The 25243-nt window shown below is 37.6% G+C and overlaps 3 protein-coding genes and 1 long non-coding RNA gene across 4 annotated transcripts; 1 reads left to right on the forward strand and 3 right to left on the reverse strand.

The window, feature by feature from the left end:
• Positions 1 to 583: 583 nt before the first annotated feature.
• LOC120012452 (cystathionine beta-lyase, chloroplastic-like) lies at positions 584 to 5560 on the reverse strand (the record flags this gene model as incomplete). The annotated part of the gene is made up of 10 exons (XM_038863879.1): positions 584 to 906; positions 1019 to 1097; positions 2124 to 2183; positions 2799 to 2927; positions 3048 to 3125; positions 3414 to 3488; positions 3591 to 3609; positions 4198 to 4279; positions 4368 to 4464; positions 5405 to 5560. Coding segments are annotated over 10 exons (951 nt in total), but the record flags the coding sequence as incomplete, so codon positions are not given.
• Positions 5561 to 5625: 65 nt separating this feature from the next.
• LOC120011962 lies at positions 5626 to 6973 on the reverse strand. The gene is made up of 2 exons (XR_005471180.1): positions 6846 to 6973; positions 5626 to 5835 (listed from the first exon to the last, which is right to left on the reverse strand). It is a non-coding gene; the product is annotated as an uncharacterized LOC120011962 (long non-coding RNA).
• A 1661-nt stretch (positions 6974 to 8634) lies between these two features.
• Positions 8635 to 12614, reverse strand: LOC120013178 (G-type lectin S-receptor-like serine/threonine-protein kinase SD3-1). The gene is made up of 2 exons (XM_038864907.1): positions 11558 to 12614; positions 8635 to 11455 (listed from the first exon to the last, which is right to left on the reverse strand). Exon 2 carries the CDS (start codon positions 11198 to 11200, stop codon positions 8885 to 8887), a length of 2316 nt encoding a protein of 771 aa, XP_038720835.1. The 5' UTR covers positions 11201 to 11455; positions 11558 to 12614; the 3' UTR covers positions 8635 to 8884.
• Positions 12615 to 18566: 5952 nt separating this feature from the next.
• Positions 18567 to 22584, forward strand: LOC120012832 (zinc finger CCCH domain-containing protein 30-like). The gene is made up of 2 exons (XM_038864363.1): positions 18567 to 18855; positions 19932 to 22584. The coding sequence occupies exon 2, from the start codon at positions 19953 to 19955 to the stop codon at positions 22119 to 22121; it is 2169 nt and encodes a 722-aa protein (XP_038720291.1). The 5' UTR covers positions 18567 to 18855; positions 19932 to 19952; the 3' UTR covers positions 22122 to 22584.
• Positions 22585 to 25243: the final 2659 nt, after the last annotated feature.

A 25243-nucleotide genomic window follows, 5' to 3' on the forward strand; every position in this document is an offset into this window, starting at 1 on the left:
GATGTGGGTTTCCCTTTCCCCTTATAAGCCAGTTTGCAAGGGAAAATATGAGACACAGAGATTATTTCACCTGGAGAATTTCTAAGCTTTATCATGTATTTATCCTTCTTTAAAGAATTTTAAGCTGTCATATATTTATTTTTTTTAAAGAAAAATTACGCATAACTTCGCTTGGGCACACGCCTTGTGCCTCAGGCGTTTGATGGATCGTGCACTTTTCACCCAATCTCCTATCTCTTTAACTTGATACACGGGTCAAGTTAGATACCAAAGCCAATATAACCTTTGATGGGTCGTGTGCCTTTTGCCTTCAACAACACTATTCCATGCATTGGTGGGTCCCGAGATGGACCGACTCTTGGGTGGATTCTCCGTGGAAAAAAAAATGAAAAACTCTCAAAATTGATCTTAACCAACAATAGTCTTGTTTACAATCTTTAAATGCTATAACAATAATTGGCACACCAGAAAAGAAAGTGGTACTAGGTCTGAGGTAGTTTGTGCAAGTTTTCTATGCAAAGCGGTTGGATTGAGTGCAAAAATCTGTAAACAAGAAAGACTTATGCCAATAGATATATAGACAAAATTCATCAAGCATGTTTAACTAGGGAAAACATTGAAACTTAAATAAACAGCCAAAAATTTTAGTTGAAGTTACATTCCACATCGTAGAACTTTGTGAAATAATTATTGAAAGCTTAAAATTGTACAAAATTGGAAGCTCGAATACCTAAAGAGGGCCAGTTCTTAGTGCATAGTCTAGATCAGCAATCAGATCATGAACATCCTCAATTCCCACTGATATTCGAATAAGATCCTCTGTTAGACCCCTAGCTTCTCGTACCGCTGCTGGAATTGAAGCATGGGACATAAAGCAAGGCAGGCTGATGAGTGACTTCACACTACCTGAGATTTACATATATATCATGGAGTGGTGAGTTAGTACCAAAAGGGAGCAACTTAAAAGTTTGCTAATATAAGAGCAGTTACTATAACTTGTTGCATGATCAAAACGGACTATACGTTTCCAGCATGGCTAAAGTGGTTTCAACTGGAGGTCCAGCCACGGTGGAAGCCTTGGCTTTAAGGACATCAATCTAGCTGTTGATTATGGACTTACGGAGTTTATCTTATAGGGGGACACACAAGAGATAGTCTGTGCTATTAATTCTAATCTTCTCTCCCTGTCTCCTTATAGTTTCATCCTAGATGAGATTAGACTCCAGCTTGCAAACCTGGATTACAGAATGCAGTATACGCCTAGAACTTGTAACAAAATTGCATATGCTTTAGCTAGGCTAGGAGCTATCTCTACAGGGGAAGCTTTGTTTACAGAGGAGGTTCCCCCTCTCTTCTCTCACTGTATGTGGCTGAATGCCCTCTCCTTTGATTAATGAAGGTTTCTTTCAAAAAATGACTTTTCCTGGGAAACCCTGATAAAGTGCTAAATCATAAGTTGTCTAGAACCTTATTATGAATAAATTAGACAGTAAATCAGAAGTTTCGTGCGAATACTTGACGTGGACGTCGTTGCGAATGAGTTTTTGGACTATTTGGAGCGTCGAAAGTTTAAGAAACAAATTTCAGTTTAGCAGTTTAATGGTAAATCTAAAAGTGACCGTAACTTTTGATCCGCTTGGAGTTATGAGACCCATAATATCTTTTTAAGGACTGAATAGAAATCCAGCTAGGGGGGTCCGGGTAGAACCCGGTTGAAGAGTTCTAATCAAGGCCGGAAAGTGACATTTTCCCTATTTACGGCGGAGTTTTAGTTTCTTTTGAATTTCTTTATTTGTTTCCAAGTAGTATTCGGTTTTTTATACTTATTAGGTTTCTTATTCATATATATATATGTCGTTAGGAGGATTTTGTAGACACAATTTTTACTTTGCCTTTAATAAGAATCTTGATTCTTCTCCAAAACTCTTTGAGTTTTCAACTTCCGGTTGCGTCAATACTCAGTAGCGAAATTTCATGTGTAATGCAAGTGTGAATGAATTGTTGTGCTGTATACTCCAGGAGATGTCAATGCAATATGTTTCCATTCTTTTTCCTGCTTTGAGATATACAAGTTTGTTATGATGCACAATTCAATAAGAGGCTGTTAATGGCTGGGAACAAACTTTGTGTTTTCCTTCACCAACATGGATAATAAGAAACTCTGCTATCTTCTGTGCATCCTCCTGCAGAAGACGCAAGAAAATCAATATCCAAATTTTAACTGCACAATTATGATCAATGCAAGAGAAAATAAAGGATGTTCTCTCACATTTCCATAATATACTTACTACCTTCAACTTTTCATCAACATTGAGATTATCATTTTCTCATTTCTCATTTTGATGAAACAAGCTTAGGAAGAATTTTAATTTTATTAGACAACATAGTACAGCAGACGACATGTTAGTACAGGTGTTCATGCGGTTAATGAAAATGGATGTTCTATTTCTTTTTCTATCACTCATCTCAGTTCACCTAGCAAAATTAGAAAATCAATTTGTTCCATATATTTTATAGACACGAGAAAAGGTATTGAAACTCCACAAAGGTGCTGTTTTCATTTAACTGACCCACATATATTGGCTTTGAATGGAGGATCGTCGCTTTCAATGACGGTTCCATGACCAAATTTTATTTGTGGAAGTAAGATTTAACAACAGAAAGTGTCATTTCAACTGTTCTTTATTGGATGTGGGAATCCATGAATTGACTCAGCACAAGGCTCAAAGCCTCAAACATAATCCAAGACAAAAAAGAAAGCTAAAAATATACCTATGGTGGATTTGAAATAATATTACCTGTTGCTTTTCAACACGTAAGGCCATGGTCTTAATACCTCGTAAGCAGAGCCAACAGTCAAAGGATGCTAACAAATGCAATGGTTGTGTATTTGCTGGGCTAACATTTTTATTGACCCGGTCCCACCTCTATTACACAAAAAATAAATCAAACACGTATTCTAATATAGCCACATCAACAAAACACATATTCCAATATGTGTTGGCTCAATTAACACTTTACCATTGTATTTGCCAGCCAAGTTATACAGAAACAGCAGTGAGCAACATTAGATAGAGCAGGAATATGAATACTTTGTTAAAATTTAAATATCTTTGTACAAACACCTGAAACCCAGAATAATAACACTGTAATGTAATGATCTCCAACAAATGACAAGAATTAATGCATGCTTGTTGGATTTCAATCATAGGAGAAATACACCTACCACTTAAACATCTCTGTATTCTAATTTAAAAAACTGGTATGAATTCCTCTTGCCAAATGCTTAAAAATGATGAACACACATTGAGTTTAAAAGATCAATACTCAGCACGGAATTTAAAGCATCTGCGCAATAGTGTTTCCAATTAAAGATGACTGTGCATCTTCAGTGTTAAACGACACTAATGCACCATCTCAAATAAGACCGTTTCAAAAACAAAAAATAAAAGATCTTCACAAGCTGTTCCATTGCAGAAGAAAAGTTTCTACAAATCAAGATTTTTAAGACAGAGTGATTCTCAAAAAGATAAAAATTGAAGTGTTTTTAAGATAAGAGTGACAACCACAGCCCATCCATAACCACACACGTGCTGTCGTAAATCAGTTCTAGAATTTAACAAAGTCTGGTTTTGTATTCAACAATAAAGGTAAACAAATTGAGTTGTTAGAGCACTTGCAATGGTATTATTTTGTCTGGGCCAACAAATATGTATGAGATTTTGTGTTTTGTTGATATGGTTGCAATGGGAACAATTTGCTGGGCCAGTAAAAATCAAGATTGGGTCCCATCTCTATTACATAAAAAATCAAGCCAAACACGTATCTCAATACAACTACATCAACAAAACACATCTCCCAGTATAGCCACATCAGCAAAACACAAATTGCTATGCAATTTTCCTTTCCACCCAATATGGAGGCCAACAAATTCCCATGCCCTCCATGTTGTCCACAATAAAACTACACCAAAACACAATCTTCCAATACAACCATACCAGCAAAACACTTCTCCCAATACAACCACATCATCAAAACACAAAACTCGATACAGCCACATCAGCAAAACACAAAACCCCATACGTATTTGTTGGCTCAGACAAAATAACACCATTGCAAGTGCTCAAGGTTCCAGAAGGAAATTAATAACATCTTTCACAATGTGCAGTTAGAATTACAGAGCGGGAGAGCTAAAGCCTTTCTCCTTTTACTGCAAGCACACCTGCCATGACATCACTGTGTCCAGCAATAAATTTAGTGGCCGAGTGCATTACAATGTCTGAAAGAAGGGCATACAACCAAAATTAGCAACAAGCGAATTAGAGCTAAACAAACACTGAGTCACATGAACATCACATTGATGATACCTGCACCAAGTTCTAAGGGTTGTGATAACACAGGGGACATAATACTATTGTCCACCAAGACAAGAGCACCGCATGAATGAGCCATCTCCACAATTCTCTAGAAAGTCATGGAAGAATATAACAGATAAAGTTTCAGCTTGGTATTGTACTCATAGTGTAGAAACATTAGGACCCGGGGGACGTCATTATGAAGCAAGGACGAGTAACAAGGAAAGTAAAAGGATGGGTAATCTTTCCCAATATCCAAAGTCATAAATGCTGTAGCATTCATATGCAAAAGCAGGGCTGCATTATATGAAAAAAGTTAGAAACAATAACCCCAACTAGAGTAGGAATAACACCAAGATTTTTTTAGTCTCTTGAGATGCAATTATGGATGGAAACTTAAGCTATGCCTGGGAGTTCAAAATTCATGGGTTTTGGGAGGTTGTGTTTTGAGGTTTTTATGTAACCAATACCGTGAGAGTTTTTAGGATGGGTTTAGAACACCCTCAATTGGGTTTTCATGGGCTATGAATTCTCCGGACAAGAACACCCTTACTCAAACAATGATATTTCATCTTTGCCCTTCTCTCTAGAAAAAACATAGAACAATAAGATATGTTACATAAAACCTCTGGTTCTCTCACGGCGGGCTTGCGTAGGAATCAAGAAGAAATTTGGCATAGATTAAATCAATTGGTATTCTATTTGAATGGCTTATGAATCATTTGATATAAGGATGTTTAGGACATTTCAGACTTTAAAATTTTTGAAAACCCATTCAAAAATAACCCCTCAAGCATAGGTTTAAACGCCGCCAAACCCATAAAAAGACAACCCAAAACCCATACTTTAAAAAACACCTCAAAACCCAACAAAAAAATCACAGGCACAGGTTTGGGTACAAAATTATAAACCATCGAGCAACATATATGTTTGCAACAGTCAACTTGGCAAGTTGCTATTCAGCTACTATTATTGTGGCAATCAAAAAATTCAAAGTTGCTAATGAGAAATTTTTGCACGAAGAACTGCAAGAAAGTAAGAGAAGTTACACGAATATCAGAAATTTGCTGTCGCGGGTTTGTTGGACTCTCTAACCACACAAGCTTTGTCCGCGTGTTGATTGCAGTTGCTACTGTCACGCCCCCAACCCGAAGGTCAAAGACATAACAACGCCACGCGCTTAGGGGTAACCCCAAGTGCACGCAAGGCTAACAAATATCTCTTAACCTAAACTCAAAATGTTCTAATGAAATTAACACAATACTCACTATAAGAAAATTGAAAAGAACCCTATTAGATAAACTTAAAACAATTGCAATCTGTGAATATTTGGACACTTATTCAATTCATCTATTTCAACAACTCCTTAGAAAGAGAAAAATAAAATAAAATCAACTAAGTTCTTGACACAAGAAAATAATTAAAAAAAAAAATGACTTTGATCTCCCTCCCCATGCACCCCATGCTCAAGCATCTTCATCTGAAAACAATGAAAACAAAAACTGAGCTGCGAGCCCGTAAGTAGACAAATCATAAATAAAAAAAAAATTTGAAAACAATAAAATTATGAACATTCTACTACACCAAAACTTTATCCTCCATAACCATGTACCTTCCTTGTTACAGTCACACAGTAATCTCAGTCACAATACCCTCAGTTAACCCCCTGAGGAACGGGTTAGTGCACTTAGTTTAGCCCCCTGAGTAACGGGTCAGTGCACTCAGTTTAGCCCCCTGAGTAACGGGTCAATTCTCACAAACCAATAGAGACATAAACAGTACACGCTAGAATCCACTATCAATTGACTAAACAAAAGAACAACAATTATATTGATCTGAAGAGATATGACTGTGTTTTAACCATGATGAATATAATGCTACGAAGTACCAGGTTAAGTTAAAACAAGTAAAGCAAGAATGTCATCAATTTTGATCCCCAAGTTACTAGCACAACCAATTAGATACTCAGATTAACTTGCTTTCCCCACTGCATTGTATAAGAATCATATGTTCAGCCATTCACCACCTCTATCCGCATAAGTTTTTTTTTTTTTTTTTTAATCACCAAGTCCCAACGTTAACACAAAAATCATTAAGTTACTTTAATTGATTTCAAAAACCTTAAGAAGGTAAAGTACCTACCGTATATACTATTCTATAACACAAAAACTAAATAAAAACTTGAATTATTAACTAAGTTGACATATCCCCAATCTTCATTGAAACCCAACTAGATTGAAATTAATTAAAGACTACTACAGGTACAGGTACACCTAAAATCAATCTATCACTCACTACAAATCAAGCATATGGTAAAAATTCAATTCCATCAATATCTGATTCACCAAACTATCAATTGCAATCATCAAAGAAAACCTTTGAAATCATTCAACCAAAAACCCATCAACTATTCTTTTCAAACTCCTCATCAAAACCATATTCGTTTATATTTCCTCTTCTTTTAAAACACAAGGGGATCCGTCTACTTACCCTTTTTACTTGGACAAAGATGAATTAGAGCCTAAGATTGCTTTCCTCTCCAAGAGCACTATCCTTCCCTCCTCCTCTTTCTCTGCCGCCCCTCTCTTGCTTTCCCCTTTTCTTTTTTTTTTCTTTTCTTTTTTTATAATGAAAACCTATCACTTTATACTATGTGGGCCTATAATAATTGGGCTATTATGATTAAAGGTTTCAAGGGTCCATCTTGGTTTAGGGTCCTTTCAGCTACCTCGTCTAGGTCACTTGTATTCACTCGTCTGCACATGGTTACAACATTAAGCATGTGTTTTCACATTTTGGTAGCTGAAACTAATGGGGTTGGGAGGCAGGAATGACAAGCACTATACGAACTTCACCACCACTCCACTTCTTGGAGTTACTTGTAACAACAATCGATCAGAACCTCCATATATGTTGTCTCCAGCAATAATTTCCTCACCTAAAATAAGGTCCTCACCAATTAGTAGAAAAAAATTCAATAAATGAAGTTCTTAAACAGTACTAGTGAAAGAGGCATTTGATAGACTTGGCAAGCATAAATTTGAAGTTTGAACAGAGAAAATGCCAGGAGAGCAAAGCAAGAAGTCAGAATTTCAAACAGACTGACGTCAAGCTCTCATCATCATATAAATAAATCTATGAGGCACAGGGCCTATGAATGTTTTGAACGCAAGTATAGAGATAGTCAACTGAGCAGTTGAATCAAGTGTTTTATTTACTTTAACCTAGTTTCTTAACCATCTTGAGAACTTCAAGTTACACAAATAACTCCATATAAAACACACTTATACAGAAGGAGTCAATTTTAGACTGTGTTATCATGTTATGTATGTATTTTGGACACTTTGCAGTTTGCATTGGCAAGTAACTTGCATTTCATTTGGCCAATTTTTTTGACAGGTAAACAGGTTCACTCTTTCAACAGGTATTATAACAATTACAGATTTTTCGGTTTAAACCAAAAACTGAAATCGAAATATTCGGTTCTGTTTATTTTGGTTTATGCAAATTAAACTTTCAGTTCGGTTTGGTTCCCCTAAAAATGGAACTGAAAATTTTTGATTTTGTTAAAACCGGACCGAATCCAAACCAAACCGAACCACTTCCACCGCTAGACTCTCTAGGCTCTACCTATAGGGGCAAAGCTACCCTTACCTAAGGGGGTAGCTGACCCCTCTTAAATTTTTTTAATATCCCTAGTTATATACTAATTTACATAAAAGATCCCCTTGAATTTTCAATTTAGACCCCTAGTTATAAAAAATCATTCTCATGGTTGAAACAAGAAGACATGTGATAATTATTATGTATCATATTTTATAAATTTTTTATTTTTAGTGTTATTTTTGTACTTTCGAATGTATAATTAATGCTTAACTTTGCCTACCTTAATATAAAATTCTTTGTCCGTCAATGTGACCCCCCTCATACGAAATCCTGGCTTCGCCCCTGTCTAGGGTATGGGACTGAGTTTTCTATTGTCCGAAGTCAATATGGCCATTGCACTCACTAATTTAGATTTATTTTGGTTACTGGTTTATAATGGGCCTAATTTGTGGCCCAGGAGTCTTTCCATTGTAAGCAAGAAGCGCACTCCATTGGCAGCCAGAGTTGCTTTGTTGCCCATAAAAACGTCAAAAGCTGGAATAGAATGGTAGAAATGTTGACAAGCTCCCATCAATGCAGTTTGTAGGTCTCATAATCATAGATTCTATTCCAGAAAGATTGGTTTTCTGCTGTTATCTGCTAATCACGACAAAGGACTGGCAAAGTAATAATGTTTGTGAATTACAGGAATCCAATCTTAAGTTGCATTAACATACAGCAACACAAGACAGAATAAAGTACTCAGGTGTTCAAAAATTGCAAATTTCAAGCAGATACTCCATTTGAGAACATTTTTGTTCTTTCTTACAACATCCTCTGCATCATGTTCAACAGGGAAGGAAAAAATGGTACCGATCTCCACCCACTGTTAGTCCTACTATACAGACAATCAAAATGCAGAATTACTTGCAGAAACTAAATCTTCAAATTTTGGCCGGACTCTTTGCTCCCGAGCCGGACTCCGATGACTCTTCTTCATCTGTCAAACTTTGTTTAGCAAAAGGCGGTGGTGGTGGATCAACAGTCACTGTGCCCTCCAACACCTTAACCACCTCCCCCATCGAAGGTCTCATACGTTCATCCGCTTGAACACACCAAAATGCAATTCTCAACGCTCGCTCCAGCTCCTCTAAATCTATTTTGCTGTTGATTATTCTTTTATCTACTACCCTTTCCGGGTGCCCTTCCATCCATTCCTTATAAGCCCACTTGCAAATATCTTCACCGCCTTGACACCCACTTAACAATATCAGCACCATTTTCCCAAAATCTTCTATATCTTTCTCTGCTGAACCACCAGCATATGATGCCGCTTCACGTAGTATTCCCAGTCCATACTCGGTCACCTTTGCTTCGAAGTTTTTATCCAATACCACATTCCCCCACTTTAAGTTTTCATGGCTTATAAACTCCCTACAACCTGTATGCAAGTAAAAGATGGCCCTTGCCACACTTAAGCATATGTCTAGTCTCCTTTCCCAAGTAAGCCTCGAACCCAACTCAGCATCTTCTATACATTTCTCCATAGAACCGTTCTTGGCATATTCGTAAACCAAAAACCGGTTACCTGATTCACAACAAAAGCCCTCTAGCTTCACCAGGTTTTTGTGATGTATGCTTCCAATCTTTGACACAGTACTTCGGAACTTCCTTTCTTCTATAGCTCCTTCCAGGTCTTTGACTGCAATAGGTTGGTGGTTTGGAAGCACACCCCTATACATCCGAGGTCCAATCTGGTGCTTGAAATTTCCGGTAAGATCCTTGATTTCAGTAAAGGAGAACGTAATAAGACCTTTTGAGTTTTCACTGGTGTAGGCCAATGTAGCTTTCTTCTTGATCAAAGTTCTTCTTTGATATAAGAACCACCCAATTGCAAACTGGATTGCAACAAAGACAACAAATGTGGCAGCTGATGCTCCAACTAGGCAAGGAATGCAAATTTCATGCCAACCTGGACGATAAGATTGTGCTTGGGAAGGTTTTATGAAATTGGGATCAGCAGCAAACGGGTCCAAACACTTCTTCACAAAAGATACTGAACCAAGAGAAGGGTGTGAATAACCAGAGACATACTGGGTTGTCTTCACTCGGCACTGAGCTGTGCCATCATTCATGAAGGTTACAGCAGTACAAGTTGGGTCTTTCAGGCACAAATTTTTACATTGCTGTAAACTAGAAAGGATTACTAAATCATTTGGTGGGTAAATCCCATAAAGATAGGAGTGCTCATATGTAAGCATACTCGTACCAGATCGACAACTCTGCTGATATGGAGTCAAGCATCTTTGGACATGTTCAGATGCAAACTCAAATGGGCATTCACAGATCTGTGAGCCTGATGAATTGAAGGAACAGATTCCACGTTCGCCACAGGTTGCAAAGACACCACATTGATTTTCAATAGCCTGCCAGACTGGTCTCCATGATTGTGAAGCTTCTATCCATGAGTACAACCTCAGATTACCATCAACATCCAGCTTAAGGAACCGAAAACTTACAGAGTCATTATGATCTTCTCCGAAGGCAGACCAAACAATGTTCAATTTTTGGTTCAAAATTTGCAAGGCTCCCGCAGATGTGAAAACAGCTGTCAGATTTGTGTGGGCATGACTGTGACTTGTCCAGTAAATGACACTAGATTCCCACTTCAGTTGCAACTGACCAGAAGCATTCATGTAGAGACTGTAGTAACTTGATACTGAATTTTTACTTGCAGCTCGGAGCATCTTATAAACAGAAAAATTCTGGCCAGGAAGAAGTGTGTCAGATGGAGTATCAAAGCTCTGCCAAACAATAAATCCCTCATTATTCAGTAGGATAAGATTCCCATCATCGTGAAGAAGAGCCGAAGCAACGGATAGTTTGGAAGTTTTGCTGGTCCATGCACTGACTCCAGTTGACGAATCAAACAAAACAAACTCCCCTTTGTGACTAAGCTCAAAATAAGACTTGTTACCAACTGTAACATCAGCTCCAGCAACCCAGACCACAATTTGTTTCCCCAAGGGAATCGACTTAGAATTGAAATGAATACCAACACTAAACTGGTTAGGCTGATCAGAGTGGCTAAAGAATCCAATTGCAAAGTCACCATTGGGAGAGATCCACGAGTTATTTTCAGCTATAGAGAGTTTTGAACCCAAGGGAATTTGTGATGATACAACAGGAATTAGCAAGAATCCAGTGCAGACAGATAGAAGAATAGTTGATGTAAAGAAATGTATCTCTTGTTCAAGCATATCTGGATATTGCTATAGATGCAAGAAAACAACACATTAAGGACAGCTACCAGTTAACCAGGGAATATTGAAGTAACTAAACTCCTCGGTTCTTTTCCATGTGATTAAACAAAGACGGCAGAAAAAAGTAGGCAATCCCCACAATTTTGAAGATTAAGCACAATGCAGTCTCTAAGAAAACAAGAATTCAAGACAATGTCCGTCGCAGGCCCTGACTAAGCAGTAAGCGTAGACCGAAAATCGAAGCTATTGAAACTAGTTTCAACAAATTTCAATGATTAGTGACAAAATAACACAGAAGCTTGAAGGTGAACAAAAAACAATTCAGAAGGAAGTAAAACATTCAGAGTTTGGTACCTGAAAAAGTAGAGAAAAACCAGGAAATTCAGAAGCCAAACTCTCATATTCGACCTTTGATCCATAACATGAATAGAGAAATGAGGATTACAATTTTGACTAAGAAAGTAATATTGAAGTAATGATTCACGTAACAGCAGATATAGATGACAAAATGACCTGTAAAGAAGGAAAAAAAAACAAAGTTTTGAAATGAATGCCTAGAAGATAAAGGTTTTGGAATCAAGACTTAAAAAATAACATGGGACCCAAATTAGACAAATGGACTACAGAGCTTAAGCAAAAGTAATCCCTTTAAGAGTTTGAAAAGGTAGGCTTCGGACAGTGATATGCTGATATGGCAACTAGCCCAGCATTTCAGTCAACAATTGCCAAGTTAATAATCGAGGGAGGAGCAGAAAAATCATAGCATCTCAAAAACCCATGTATTAGATTGTGCTGTACTAGACACACGAGCTATAGATTTGACACCAAAAAACTCAAAAAAAAAAAAAAGAAAAGAAAAGGATTGGTGGCCATTATCTAGGGTGAGACAAGATAAGATCTGCATGCGTAACTTCAATTTGTCACCATGTAAAATCATTCCCACGCCCAGCCAAAAGAAGATCATTTCAAGGGGGTTTTCAAATGAGAGGATATAGTAGACAAAGTGCGAAGCAAAATTCTTCCCATTCCAGGAAACTACTTCAGGGACTGTTTTTTCTCTGGAAACAAACAGCTGAACATTGGAGCAAAACAACAACGCTTAAGAGTAGCATATCAACATACACTGCTTCAAGACCTAAAAATAGCATATACTCAAGGTAACAGAGAAAGAAAGAAACGAAAACTAGGTGAAATTGGAAAATGGAAGACAATGTTTGCTAATGTTTGGATGCCATCTGAGGAACAAATTAGTACACTCTTGAGACAATAAACTTCAGAGGAAAAAACAAATATGAGAAATGGAGATTGAAAATAGAGTTGGGTAGAGGTGTTTACGTTATTTGGGGGCAATGCGAACGGAAAATTTGACTCCTCGACGGCGAATGGCCGGAGTATCTGGATTCTGGCGTAGCTGGAGTTCCACAGACAATGCCTTGAGAGGTTGTGCGTGAAAGAAAGACAGACCCTTTTTCTTTACACAGCAAGAGTAGAGTGTATTTACTTGATTACCCTTGATTCTCCTTTTGATCCCAAATAATTAACAACTATTAAATTGTTTAGATATTGTTTATTGAGTTTTACACAGTTTTGCTTTTTATTATAAGTTTTTTTTTGAGAATACAACACAAACAAGATAACACCACTCTACACACTTGATAGATAACATAACTCTACACACTTGACACCTATGAGTAAGGAACTTATCAATTGTAAGTGAGGGACACACACAACCGATGTGAGAGTTTTATTTATGTTAAGCACAGTAAACTTCAACCACCCCACACACATACAACACCCAACACACAGCCCATGGGCCTTTTCATTTTTTTGAGAATACAACACAAACAAGATAACAGAACTCTACACACTTGACAGATAACATAACTCTGCACACTTGACACCTATGAGTAAGGAACTTATCAATTGCAAGTGAGGGACACACACAACCGATGTGAGAGTTTTATTTGTGTTAAGCATAGTAAACTTCAACCACACCACACACATACAACACCCAACACACAGCCCATGGGCTTTTTCATTTTTTTGAGAATACAACACAAACAAGATAAGACAAGAGGCGGCCCTGGGGTGGGGCGACACGGGCGGTCGCCCCGGGCCCCCAAATCCCCAGGGCCCCAAATTTTTGAAAAAAATATTGATTTTATATTAATATAAACACAAAAAATCAATTAAAAACTAACAATTCTCCACATATTTCAACTAAAAAACTAATAAAAGAAAATTTTTTAATTTTAAAATAAATAAAAAAGAAAACACGGGACCCTTTTCTAGAGCTCGCCCGGGGCCCCTGTAAACTCAGGTACGCCACTGAAGACAACCCTACACACTTGACACCTGTGAGTATTTCATCACAGGTAAAAAGTCAAGTGGTAAAAGCAACTTATCAATTGCAAGTGAGGGACACACACAACCGATGTGGGAGTTTTATCTGTGTTAAGCACAGTAAACTTCAACCACACCACACACACATACAACACCCAACACACTGCCCATGGGACTTTTATTTAAAGTTTAAAGATCATAGAATGAATTATATTCATTTACTCAATAACCTAAGTAAGAGAATTTGAGACTCATTGACACTTAAACCACTATAAAGACGGATTACATTTGAGAACTTCAAACAAAAACCCGGCTACATCGGTAAAACACCGAATTATAAATTACACAAGGATATACCCGAATATACTAAACAAAAAAAACAACTTGAATACACTGGACTATGCTTGAATAAACAAACAAATACATTAAAAAAAAACAAAAAAAAACTTGAGCAAAACAGATCTAGTAATATGAACAATCCTCCGAGCATATTTAGATCCATTGAAATCATGCCTATCAAAACTTAAACTAGAAGCTTGAAATCTAGAACGTGTTGATTGATTTCCGATCATACACCATTCTTGAAACTTATCTCCCAAACAGAAATCTAGGAGAGAGTCACACCATCTGCCCATATTGAAAGAGAAAGTGGTGGGTGGCTGTAGAGAGAAGGCAGAGAAAACGAGAGAGAAGGGAGAGAGAGAACCAGGGGAGCAAAATTTATCGACGATGGTATTGCTGAACGAGAGTTTTGCTCAATTAGAGTCAACAGTTTTTCAATGTAACAATATTTAAGTTCTACTTAATTCATTTAAGTCTATGCAGGCATGATTGTTTGGCAATTGAATTAAAGAAAGTCTAAGAATCATGAATTCTTGATTAATATTAGGTTATCTTAGAATATACGATTGCGTTCATTATTTAAAATTGGTCGTTAAACATGTGAAAGGTTGGAACACTTTGAAACCAAGCCATCAATCCATTGAAGGTCATGCATTTAATGATTAAAGAAGATGAAACTTTAGGTTGAAACATAATAATAATAATAATAAGATTATCAAAATACATTGATTAAAGTTTTCTTTGCTTTTTTTGGTTTGTCTTCGAAAGCATACCAAATAATTCATGCCCCCACTTTATTTAAAAGAAAAAAGGATGAGCACCACTACACCAGTGGACCAAACTCTTTTTGGGTGTAATCATAAGAGCATGCATTTATTATGAGCTGTTCGGTTTGAGACATAGTTACTATCCAGTGTTTAAATTGAGAATTTGTCACCATAAATCCAATAGGGTACTAGCTCGCAATGACTCATTCTCCACAAGTGTAGACTCAAACTTCCCCCGATTCATATAAACGAAATATGAACAATTCTCCCCCATGCATTCAACTAATATATTTGTTTGGCTAGTTTTTGGGTTCCAAATCACAAATAGACCCACTAATTTTGCCCACCCAAAATTCAATTAGGGACCCAAAAAACACCTTCCAATTTATTTTAAACCATAATTTTATTTAATTAATTTGGGTTGTTCAACTGCTTGATTGTTGGTGTCAAATGTTGAACGTTGAATTAAAGACGAATGTGAAAAATAAATATCCAAAACAATAATAAAATTCAGGTGGATGCATACTCTACCTCTTCAAGAACAAAAGACTCATTTTAGAAAATGTATTGGGCTTTAGGGAATGGTATAGCTTTGTTTTGAGCTCAAAAGCCCAACTCTTCAACTCGATGTTGTGACATGTTGATGAGAACCAGGGGAACTGAATATTAATGCTTATAATCGGGCTCGAAGGCTAATGTTGAAGGAGCAACGTGGTGGGACTAGCAATGAAGAGGTGACCATGAAGACCATGCATTTCAATGTGCTTAAGGAAGAGGCAGTTTGCTCCACCTTGAAGTCGTCCACGTCCGCAAAAGGTGACGCGTTTAATTAGGGACTCATTAGTTAATTTCTCATTATTACTACCATTTGTTTCCAATAGTTGTTGCTACTATTAGTTAGGATTCCTTAAGGTAATTATCTATTGGTTTGCGTACTTAGAGTAGGAATTGAAGTTTTTTTTTTTTTTTGAAAAGCTCATAGGTTATACACACGCTAAGTTATGTTTGAAGGGTACGAAGATCACCACAACTGATGGAAATTACTCAAATCTCAATCTCCTGGTGAGAATGAAACCCTGTACCTCAAAGTTCTGGGCAGACAACCTGACCAACCAAATTACCTCTCATTCTCTAGTAGGAATTGGAGTTAGACTATTGAGTTTGGCATCAGAAAAATATCAATAAATTTATTCTCACAAGCTCTTGTTCTTGACTTCGGTTTTGAACAAGTTCTATCACATGTACTGAACTACTGATATTCAATTATCGTTTTTAAAGCCCAGAGGACCAATATTCTACAAGGCCCATATGCCCCTGGCGCAAACCCGAAGGGTCATATAGATGGATGTTTTATTGTTTTTAGTACAAGTGTCTCAACCATATACAGTGAAAAGGCCCTACTTTGGTCTCCATGACAAGGAGTAGGGTCGTCCAAAAAAATTATGTCAAATTGATCATTAGTTGGTTGTTGTCAAATATATATTAGTGAAGACTGATCAAAAAAATCTACCAAATCGATAATAACCGACCGATTGGTCGGATAAATTTATGTCAAAAAAAATCTACAAAAACCAACCGTTGACACCCCTACAATGAGCCATATTTGGAAACCTTCTTCACCTGTTGGAAACATGCAACTCGTGGAAGCGTATAAGGACCTCATAGACATAAACGATAGCTAGACAAGTTTCAAAAATTTCTTATCAAATACTAATCACCATAGCATAAACCATATATCAATTAATTGCATGTAGATTATTTACCTTGAGACCTCTCTGATTTGATCTCTAATAATCAGGAACGAAGGATGGAGTCAGCGAGTTTGATACTATGCTCAAACCTGCGGATCTTACACCTTATGTACAAATTCCCAAACTTGGATTGGGACAGTGGTCTCTTTTCTCCAAGAACCTAAAGAACACAAACCAAAACTAGTAGAAATGATTAGAGAGTAGAGAGGCCAACCGATGTCTCAAAACTTGTATTAACAAAACACACACTATGTGTGTATTTACAGGGTCGGCCACACCTAGGGTTTTCTCCCTAGGTGGGTTGGTCCCTAAGCTTCTCCTTCTCCTAATTTCGATCCGTTTTGGTTTTACTGTATTGGGCTTCTGGGCTACAGTAGGGACCAACTAGGAAAAATAAAACATGGGTTTCCTATGAATTTAATTATTAGTCCAAACCCATGGACATAATTATAATTCATAAATTATAATATATTCCACTAAAATATTATACTTGCACTCCCTGTTTTATCTCAAATTAAATCTGAGTCTTTCGTTATACTTGTTCATAAAATTTCTTACGTTAAGTTATAGATACCCGTCAATTAAATATGCCACTGACATATAATATTTAATTGACATCTTTAAATATTTTCTTGAACTTACCGCTTAACTTATTTGAATGTGTCAGATTAATTAAAATCCACCTGCAAGGTTTTGACAAAATCTCAAATATTATAAACATTCTTAAGAGGGTATCATCAATCCATAATTTGACGTAAATTTTCTTAACAGATTATTTTTCATCGTACATTTAATGTGGTCACCCAATTCACTTGGTGTTTGTTGACCCGTATAAATCGAATTTGAATATTACATAAAATAATGACCTTTAACATATTATTCCTATCATCATTATGGCCTACCCACCACCATAAAAATTGACGCCGACCTTTTTCTTTTCTTTTTTTTTTCCCTTTTTTTTGTGGGTATTCTAATTCCCTTGATAAGACCACTCCAAAACATATGAAGACTATGAAGTAGTTCTCAAAATCCTGGAAAACTTGTTATTCGTCGATTATATTAAATATTCAATAAATAGATACATCATACATATTGATAAAGAAGACTTCATGGAATAATCGAGACGGTGTTGTATTCACATCATGACCAAATCTACAAAGATAGTGCCCATTTGGGGACCATAAAAGTCACATTCACAAGTGAGTAAGGTTTTATCAAGACACAACGTATGCTCCTCAGATGTCCACTTCTTAGGTCCATGATAACAAGAGCAGGTGATAGAGATAGGACGATAATATGTTTATTTCTTTTTTTAGTAACGTCGTTGATTAATACATATTTATATGATTATTAATTATAATCATTATTATAAATTATTGTGTGTTGTAGTATTGACCAGACCTGGCAGTTGTTTGTTGTATGAATATGCCACATATGAATTCCAACGAGAGGTGCGCTCGATTGACAGTCGATTAGATTAGACATGTGTGTACCCAATGTTCTATTTCGATAAAAAAACATATTTAAAAAAAAAAAAAAAACCTCATCTAAGGTCATGTTCATTGAACCAGTATTTGTTCAGCTCCGGTCCGTCCTCTCGGCGAGGTGACACTTGGTGATCTCTCATTGCCGGACCCCAGTCGATATTTCAATTCACTTTATTACACCTCCACCGTTTCAGCCCGTTGTCCTATCCTAACCTGTCACTCTTCTGGCCTTTCCACCTCCCCAGCCGGTTTTCTTTCTTTTTTTTAAAAAAATTTAATAGGATAGCTTGCTGACGTGGCACCATTATGGCTATTGTGAATTTGTGAGCAGATGGAGGGCAAATTGGGCAATACGAGGATTTAATGAAGGTAGGTTGCAGGTTATTGGTTAAGCAGGCAATGTAGCTTATTAATTCCGGTGGAATTAACTTTCATGTGAGGTGAATTTAGGTTGAATTTGACCCGGAGACGGTTAAATTATTACACAAGCGATAATAACTTCGTAGTACAGACAGACAGTAATTTAGTTTTTTTAAACTGACGAGTCATTCACCGCCACATCATCCATTTCTCGTCATTTGATGACGTGTCGTGATCTTATCGGTTTCTTATGTAGTAGAGTTATAAAACGATTGCTCAGTGGGCATTCCCCTCTGCTATTGTTGCAGGCGATCCTATCAAAACCCAGAAAAAAAATGGAAGAATAAAAGAGAAATAAATAAATAATAGTTTTAATTAAATATTTTTTTTTCATGAAAGAAAATAGAGAAAGCAGAGGAGAGCATAGTAATTGGAGATGGAAGAAGAAGAGACCCTCTCTCTACCATTTCAACTCCTCACAAGTTCACAACTTTTTCTCTTGTTACAACTAAATCTTCTCAGTTTCAGAGCTTCTGTTCCAAGTGTGTGAAAGGGTCGCCTCTGAAACCCTCGAATTTCTCTCTGTCTCTCTGCTTGTGCTGGTAAGGTTCTTGCTTGTACTATAAGGACTACTAAAATAGTTATCTGATTCTGTATAATTTTGTTGGAGAGACCAATGAGTTCAGTTTGATCACATGTTGTAAGATCTTCTTCACGGATGTTTTTTTTCCCTCTTTTGTTTATATATTTTAGATTTTTTTATTTTGTTTTATATTCCTTTTTTGGACTAAAATTTCTATAGATTTGCTTTCATATCAGATCTCTTCGACCTGTCCTTGATAAATTTGCGGACTTTGGCTATCCTTTTTCCTTGCTCAGTAGTTTGATTGTGTTAGTTTTTGGGTATTTTCTTTCTGGATCAAGTTTTCTTTCATTCCTGTTTGGCAAAGGAGAAAATGGTGGGATTTGATTGGAAACGAGAAGATCCGATTTTGTCCAGTGTCATGAAGGGTCGCCTAAGAATTTGCCTCAATAACATCAAAGATTTTCTCTTAACTAGGACTTGCTTGCAACTGTATTTTCTCACTGCTTGTTTGTTTGCTTGGCCGGAAAATAACTGTGGCATATTCGTAGAATAAAATTTTGGTGTTAATATCACGTTAGCCTGCACTCTTTGTGTGTTACTTTTGTGTAGTTTAGTTCTTGTATTTATGTGGAAAGGTTGAGAGACAATGTTTGGTGAAGCCATTTGCCAAGATAATTGTTGTTCTTCTTTCACAAGCATAGCCTGGTTGAAGAATCCAAGAGAACAATCATCAACACAGCTTTTGTTATCTAGCTATAGTTCAATTTGCTTGTTTGTTGCTCATGGCTACATGATGTTGCTTGGATCCTTTGTGTTACTTTCAAAGTAGTAGCTCCTTGTCATACACGCTTTTGTTCTGATTTATTGGTTGGTATGACATCTCTCAGACTTCATTTCCATTTTATGCTCCATCTGCACGCCCTTCTAAAGTGCTTTGTTAGATTGCTGTAGCTTGTGATTAAGTGGGCTTTTATATCTCCCACCCTGTTAATCTTTGATCAGCTGAAGTTTTTCATTTTCTTAAGTTGTTTGTGTCCTTTTCATGTTGGCAAAGCTGCTGAGATCTAACCTGTGTGATATCTTAATTTTCAGCTTTCTGTATAGCATGAGAGGATGTGCTGTGTATCTGAGGGGTTAAAGCCCATTTCGAATCTGATTTTGTCTGTTATTCCTAAAGAAGAAAGTAGACACCCGAGCATAACCATGAATCACTTGACTGTTGAGACGGAAGATACATTTGCGAGCTTGCTTGAACTCGCTGCTAACAACGACACTGAGGCATTCAAGCGATCAATTGAGTGCAACCCATCATGTGTTGATGAGGTTGGACAATGGTATGGCCGGCTGAAGGGCTCCAGCCAGATGGTTAATGAGCACAGGACCCCTTTAATGGTTGCGGCTATATATGGTAGTATAGATGTTATGAGATTGATTCTGTCTCTATCAGATGCAGATGTCAATCTCTCCTGTGGTCTTGATGGAAGCACCGCCCTTCATTGTGCTGCCTCAGGTGGAGCTGTGAATGCTGTGGACGTTGTGAAACTGCTTTTAGCAGCAGGCGCTGATCCAAACTTGGTAGATGCCAATGGTCATCGTCCTGTTGATGTTATTGTTGTTCCTCCAAAGCTTCGAGATGTAAAGTCAACTCTTGAAGAACTACTTGCTACTGATGGTTTTATTAATGACAGCAAAACAAGAGAGTCAATATCCACTTCAAATTCAAATTCTCCACCTCTTTCACCTTCTTTGAAAAATGGGTTCTTGTCATCTTCTATGGATTTGGTGCGGAAACTGAAGATGGATGATGTCCCAATGGCTCCTGCATCAGAGAAGAAAGAGTACCCTGTTGACCCATCTCTACCAGACATTAAGAACAGCATCTACTCGACTGATGAATTCCGTATGTATTCCTTCAAAGTTCGGCCTTGTTCACGTGCCTACTCTCATGATTGGACAGAGTGCCCTTTTGTTCATCCAGGAGAAAACGCTCGAAGAAGGGATCCTAGAAAGTTCCACTACAGTTGTGTTCCATGTCCTGACTTCAGGAAGGGGACTTGTCGACGTGGAGATATGTGTGAATATGCTCATGGGGTTTTTGAATGTTGGCTACACCCAGCACAATATAGAACACGGCTTTGCAAGGATGGTATCAATTGTGCAAGGAGGGTTTGTTTCTTTGCCCACAAAGCTGAGGAACTGCGGCCCTTATATGTCTCCACTGGCTCTGCTGTTCCCTCTCCTCGGTCTCTCAACTCTGGTGCTGCTGCCATGGATTTCGCTGCAGCCATGAGCCTTTTACCTGGATCTCCTTCATCAGTGTCTGTCATGTCTCCATCACCTTTCACCCCACCAATGTCTCCATCTGCCAATGGCATGCCAGACTCTTCTGTAGCTTGGCCACAACCAAATATTCCTGCATTGCATCTCCCTGGAAGCAATCTTCAATCTAGTCGATTGAGATCTTCCCTTAATGCTAGAGATATGCTAGCAGAGGAATTTGGCATGCTGCCAGATTATGATGTGCGACAACAGCACATCATAAACGAGTTAAGTAGTCTCTCTCAGTCATCTCTGAGCTCCTCACTGAATCGTTCTGGTCGATTGAAGACCCTAACGCCTTCAAATCTTGATGACCTCTTTTCTGCCGAGGGCTCATCTCCCCGTTACCCTGATCAAGCATTGGCTGCAGCTGTTCTCAATCAGTTTCAGCAACAGCAGAGCATGTTATCACCGATCAATACTAATTTTTCCCCTAAAAATGTTGACCATCCTCTACTGCAGGGCTCTTTTGGCGTTCCCTCATCTGGTAGGATGTCTCCCAGAAATGTGGAACCTATCTCACCTATGGCCTCTCGAGTGTCCATGTTAGTTCAACGTGAGAAGCAGCAACAGCAGTTTCGCAGCCTCAGCTCTCGGGAGCTTGGCTCCACTTCTGCTGCCATTGTGGGCTCCCCTGTGAATTCTTGGTCAAAATGGGGATCTTCCAATGGGAAGCCTGACTGGGCAGTTAGTACAGATGAATTGGGTAGACTCCGCAGGTCATCTTCATTTGAGCTTGGCAATGGAGAGGAGCCTGACCTTTCATGGGTTCAATCTCTTGTTAAGGAATCTCCATCTGATGTGAAAGAAAAACTTGCACTGACTAATTCCGCCGATGCAACCTTTGATTCTTTGAGTGAGGATTCGAGTTTGAACCCACAAATGGAACCAGCTGATCATGCTATGGTAGGAGCGTTACTTGAGCAAATGCGGATTGATCAACTTGTGGCTCAGCAAAACTGAAAAATATTTTTTGAGTCATGAGTGGGCAAACAACATAAGGTTTTGGTAAATACTATAAGCTTATTTTTCTTGGAATTTTGTTGGTGGGTATGAAAGGTAACAGTAACAAAGGAAGAAATCAGGGGAGGAAAAATCAGTTACGGTATATTCATTTCATCATTGATTGTTATAACAGAATTTAGAGAAGGGTGGGAAAGCCTTCCTGGGTTATATTCAAAATGTTAATCCCAGGCAAGGTGTTTCTCTTTTTGGCCCTCCGATATTTTCAATTTTTATCTCTCTATTATTGTCATTTTTTTGCCTTATATTATTAGCAACCTGTTGAATTATAATAAGTGCTGAAAGACTGAAAGTCCTCTTGGTATATATTCATTCATTGTCACCTTTGGAACCAATGTTTTTGGGTGCTATCAGTTGTGGAAGATCTTGAATATGAATAAAAGAATAATGGGTTGATGATGAAGATGTTAGATTCTCACTTCTACATTGATTCTAGATGTAGTTACATCTCTTATCTTATCGTATATACATTTGTTTTTACTTCAGTGGGTGATTGGGAATCTGTGCTGTGGTTCCAGATCCCAGTAGTGGGTATTTGATGACTGTTTGGGATTTGGATTGAGTCGCATAAATTCTTTCTTTCTTAGTGTGTAAGCTAAATATTTGTTTAAATTATTTAATGCTTAGGTTTTTGCGGATCTTTAGGAGATTTGGAACTTTGGGATAATGATTTGATGGTTCATGTGAGCATCTGGTGGAGTGACCATTAAGCTTTTAGATTACATCAAGGACATATTAAGAGAATGATTCAACCAAGTTGGCCTTGATGTTGTACAAAGTAATTAGAATGAATTCATTATGTGGAAATCTGCATTACATGTGGTGGTGGGTGGGGGGCTTCTGTTTGTGTAATCAAGTGTGGTCATTGAAAGTGTTCAAAGATTCATATGAAGCTGAACAATGACATATTCCTTTCTTTTTTTTTTTTTTTGTCTCTGTTATGAATGAGAAAGGGAATTTATCATTAATGGGTAAAGTTTGTTAAATCATCCTTTCTCATCTTTATCTTTAGGTTTATTCTTTTCATAGAAAAAGTAAAAAGCACTTGTTCAGTGGCAGCCTCCCACTCCTCAGTCCTCACCTTTTGGTGCGTCTGTTGGTGAGTTTTCTTTTTCTTTGCCTTTCCATTAATTCTCAGTAATCTAGCATTGGAAGAGAAGTAGCGGAAGAGATAAAAAGGTAAATTCAACATGTACATACTACATACAATGACAGTGGCTTTGAATGTTCCTGGACATACAATGTCAATGTGTGGGATGCTGACTAGTTTTAGGTCCTGAAAATAAAATAATTTGGGTGGTGTCATCATAAGCTTTGTTGGGTGGTTAATAGAAAGATTGATAAGGACCCAGGGACAAACATTAGGAGAGCAGTAGGAAAAAGTTTGGTGAAAATTAAAGTAATGCCTACACACACACACACAAACAGTACTCAACTATAGCTCAGATAACTTTTCTTCATTTGTTAAGGTACCGTTTGGTTCAGCGATTGAAGCTCCAACGACTGAATCTCTGCTAAACATTCCTTCACATACTATGCTGTTCTTGGAATCGTGATAGCCAGATGCTCGCTGATAGCAACTGCCGTGCCAATAAAAATAACTGCATAAGTTGTCTTTAAATCATTGAACCAAACAATGCCTAATTATATTCGTTTATATTGTATTGTCATTCAGGCGGGAGGGAGGTAGAAGATCATAACATTTCTGGTTTCCTGATAAGAAGAAGTGCGTCTCCCTCAAAGAAGTGGTAGTCATCAATTGACAGTCCTCTGTCAATCCTAATTTTCTGTTTGAAAGGTTTATAGTTTTGGTGGTTGAGAGTTTGGTGACGTTGGAGTTTCAATATGCTTATATGGGTTTGAAAGATTGCCGCCTAACCAGGTAATTAAAAATGTCATTCATTGCATCAGCTAATGTCCATGTTTCAGGGAAGTTAAGGGTTAATGTTGTCCTGTAATTCCTTAGCCAAGTTAAACCTTGATGGGTGTCATTCATTGCATCAGCTAATCTTTTTGCCAAGTTTGTTTTGGAATTTCTAGACAATAAAAAGTTGTGGTCTTTTGTAAGAGAGATGGCACTCGAAACCAACACATAGTAACAGAAGAAGCCACCCATCACAGTGAAAGTGCGAAACCTGGACTTGAGGGAAGTGTAAATTTGGATCATGCGGAATCAAGTTCTCCATCACAACACCATGATCAACCCCAAGGATGTGGGTAAGGGGGCAGAAATGATGATAATGGACCTGCCAACCCTCTCTATGCGGAATGCCTAGTTGCTAAAGAAGCTTTGAGGTTTGCCATGGACCTACAATATACATCCATTGTCCTGGAGGGTGACTTCTTACTGACTATTAATGTTTTGAATAGTGATGACAATATCCTTTCAGAATTAGGACTGTGCATTAGAAGTGCTAAGAGCATCCACATCAGATTACCTAAACATGAATCTGTCTGTAAAATAGGGAAAGATTATAGAGATTTTATCAAAATAGAGCTCTGCATCAGATTACCTAGAGGTTCCCTATTTTACAGAATATGAACAGTAGTTCCCTACATCTAGAGAATCACTATTCACTTCCCTAAACATAAAATAACATTTTTTACTACTTTATTTTCTCCTCTCTCCTCTCTCCTCTCTCCTCATTTTTTCCCTCCTCTCTCTCTTCACTCCTCTCTCTCTCTCCTCACTTTTTCTCTCTCTCCTCACTCCTTTCTTTTCCTCTATTCTTTCTCTCTCCTCTCCTCACATTTTGACTCATTTCTCTCTCCTCACTTTTTCTCTCTTCTTTCTCACTCCTCACTCCTTTCTTTCTCTCTCATCACTCATCTCTTTCTCTCTCCTCTCCTCACTTTTTCACTCCTTTCTCTCTCTTCTTTCTCTCACCTCTGTCTCTCCTCACTATTTCTCTCTCATCACTCATCTCTTTCTCTCTCCTCGGTCCCTCACTTTTTCTCTCTCTTCTTTCTCTCTCCTCAATTTTTTCTCTAATTTTTAATAACATTAATTTATTATTTTAATTAATATATTGTTTTAAATGTAATTAATTTATTATTTTAAA

The sequence above is a fragment of the Tripterygium wilfordii genome, chromosome 13 (genome assembly GCF_013401445.1).
Source record: "Tripterygium wilfordii isolate XIE 37 chromosome 13, ASM1340144v1, whole genome shotgun sequence".
Taxonomy (NCBI): Eukaryota; Viridiplantae; Streptophyta; class Magnoliopsida; order Celastrales; family Celastraceae; genus Tripterygium; species Tripterygium wilfordii.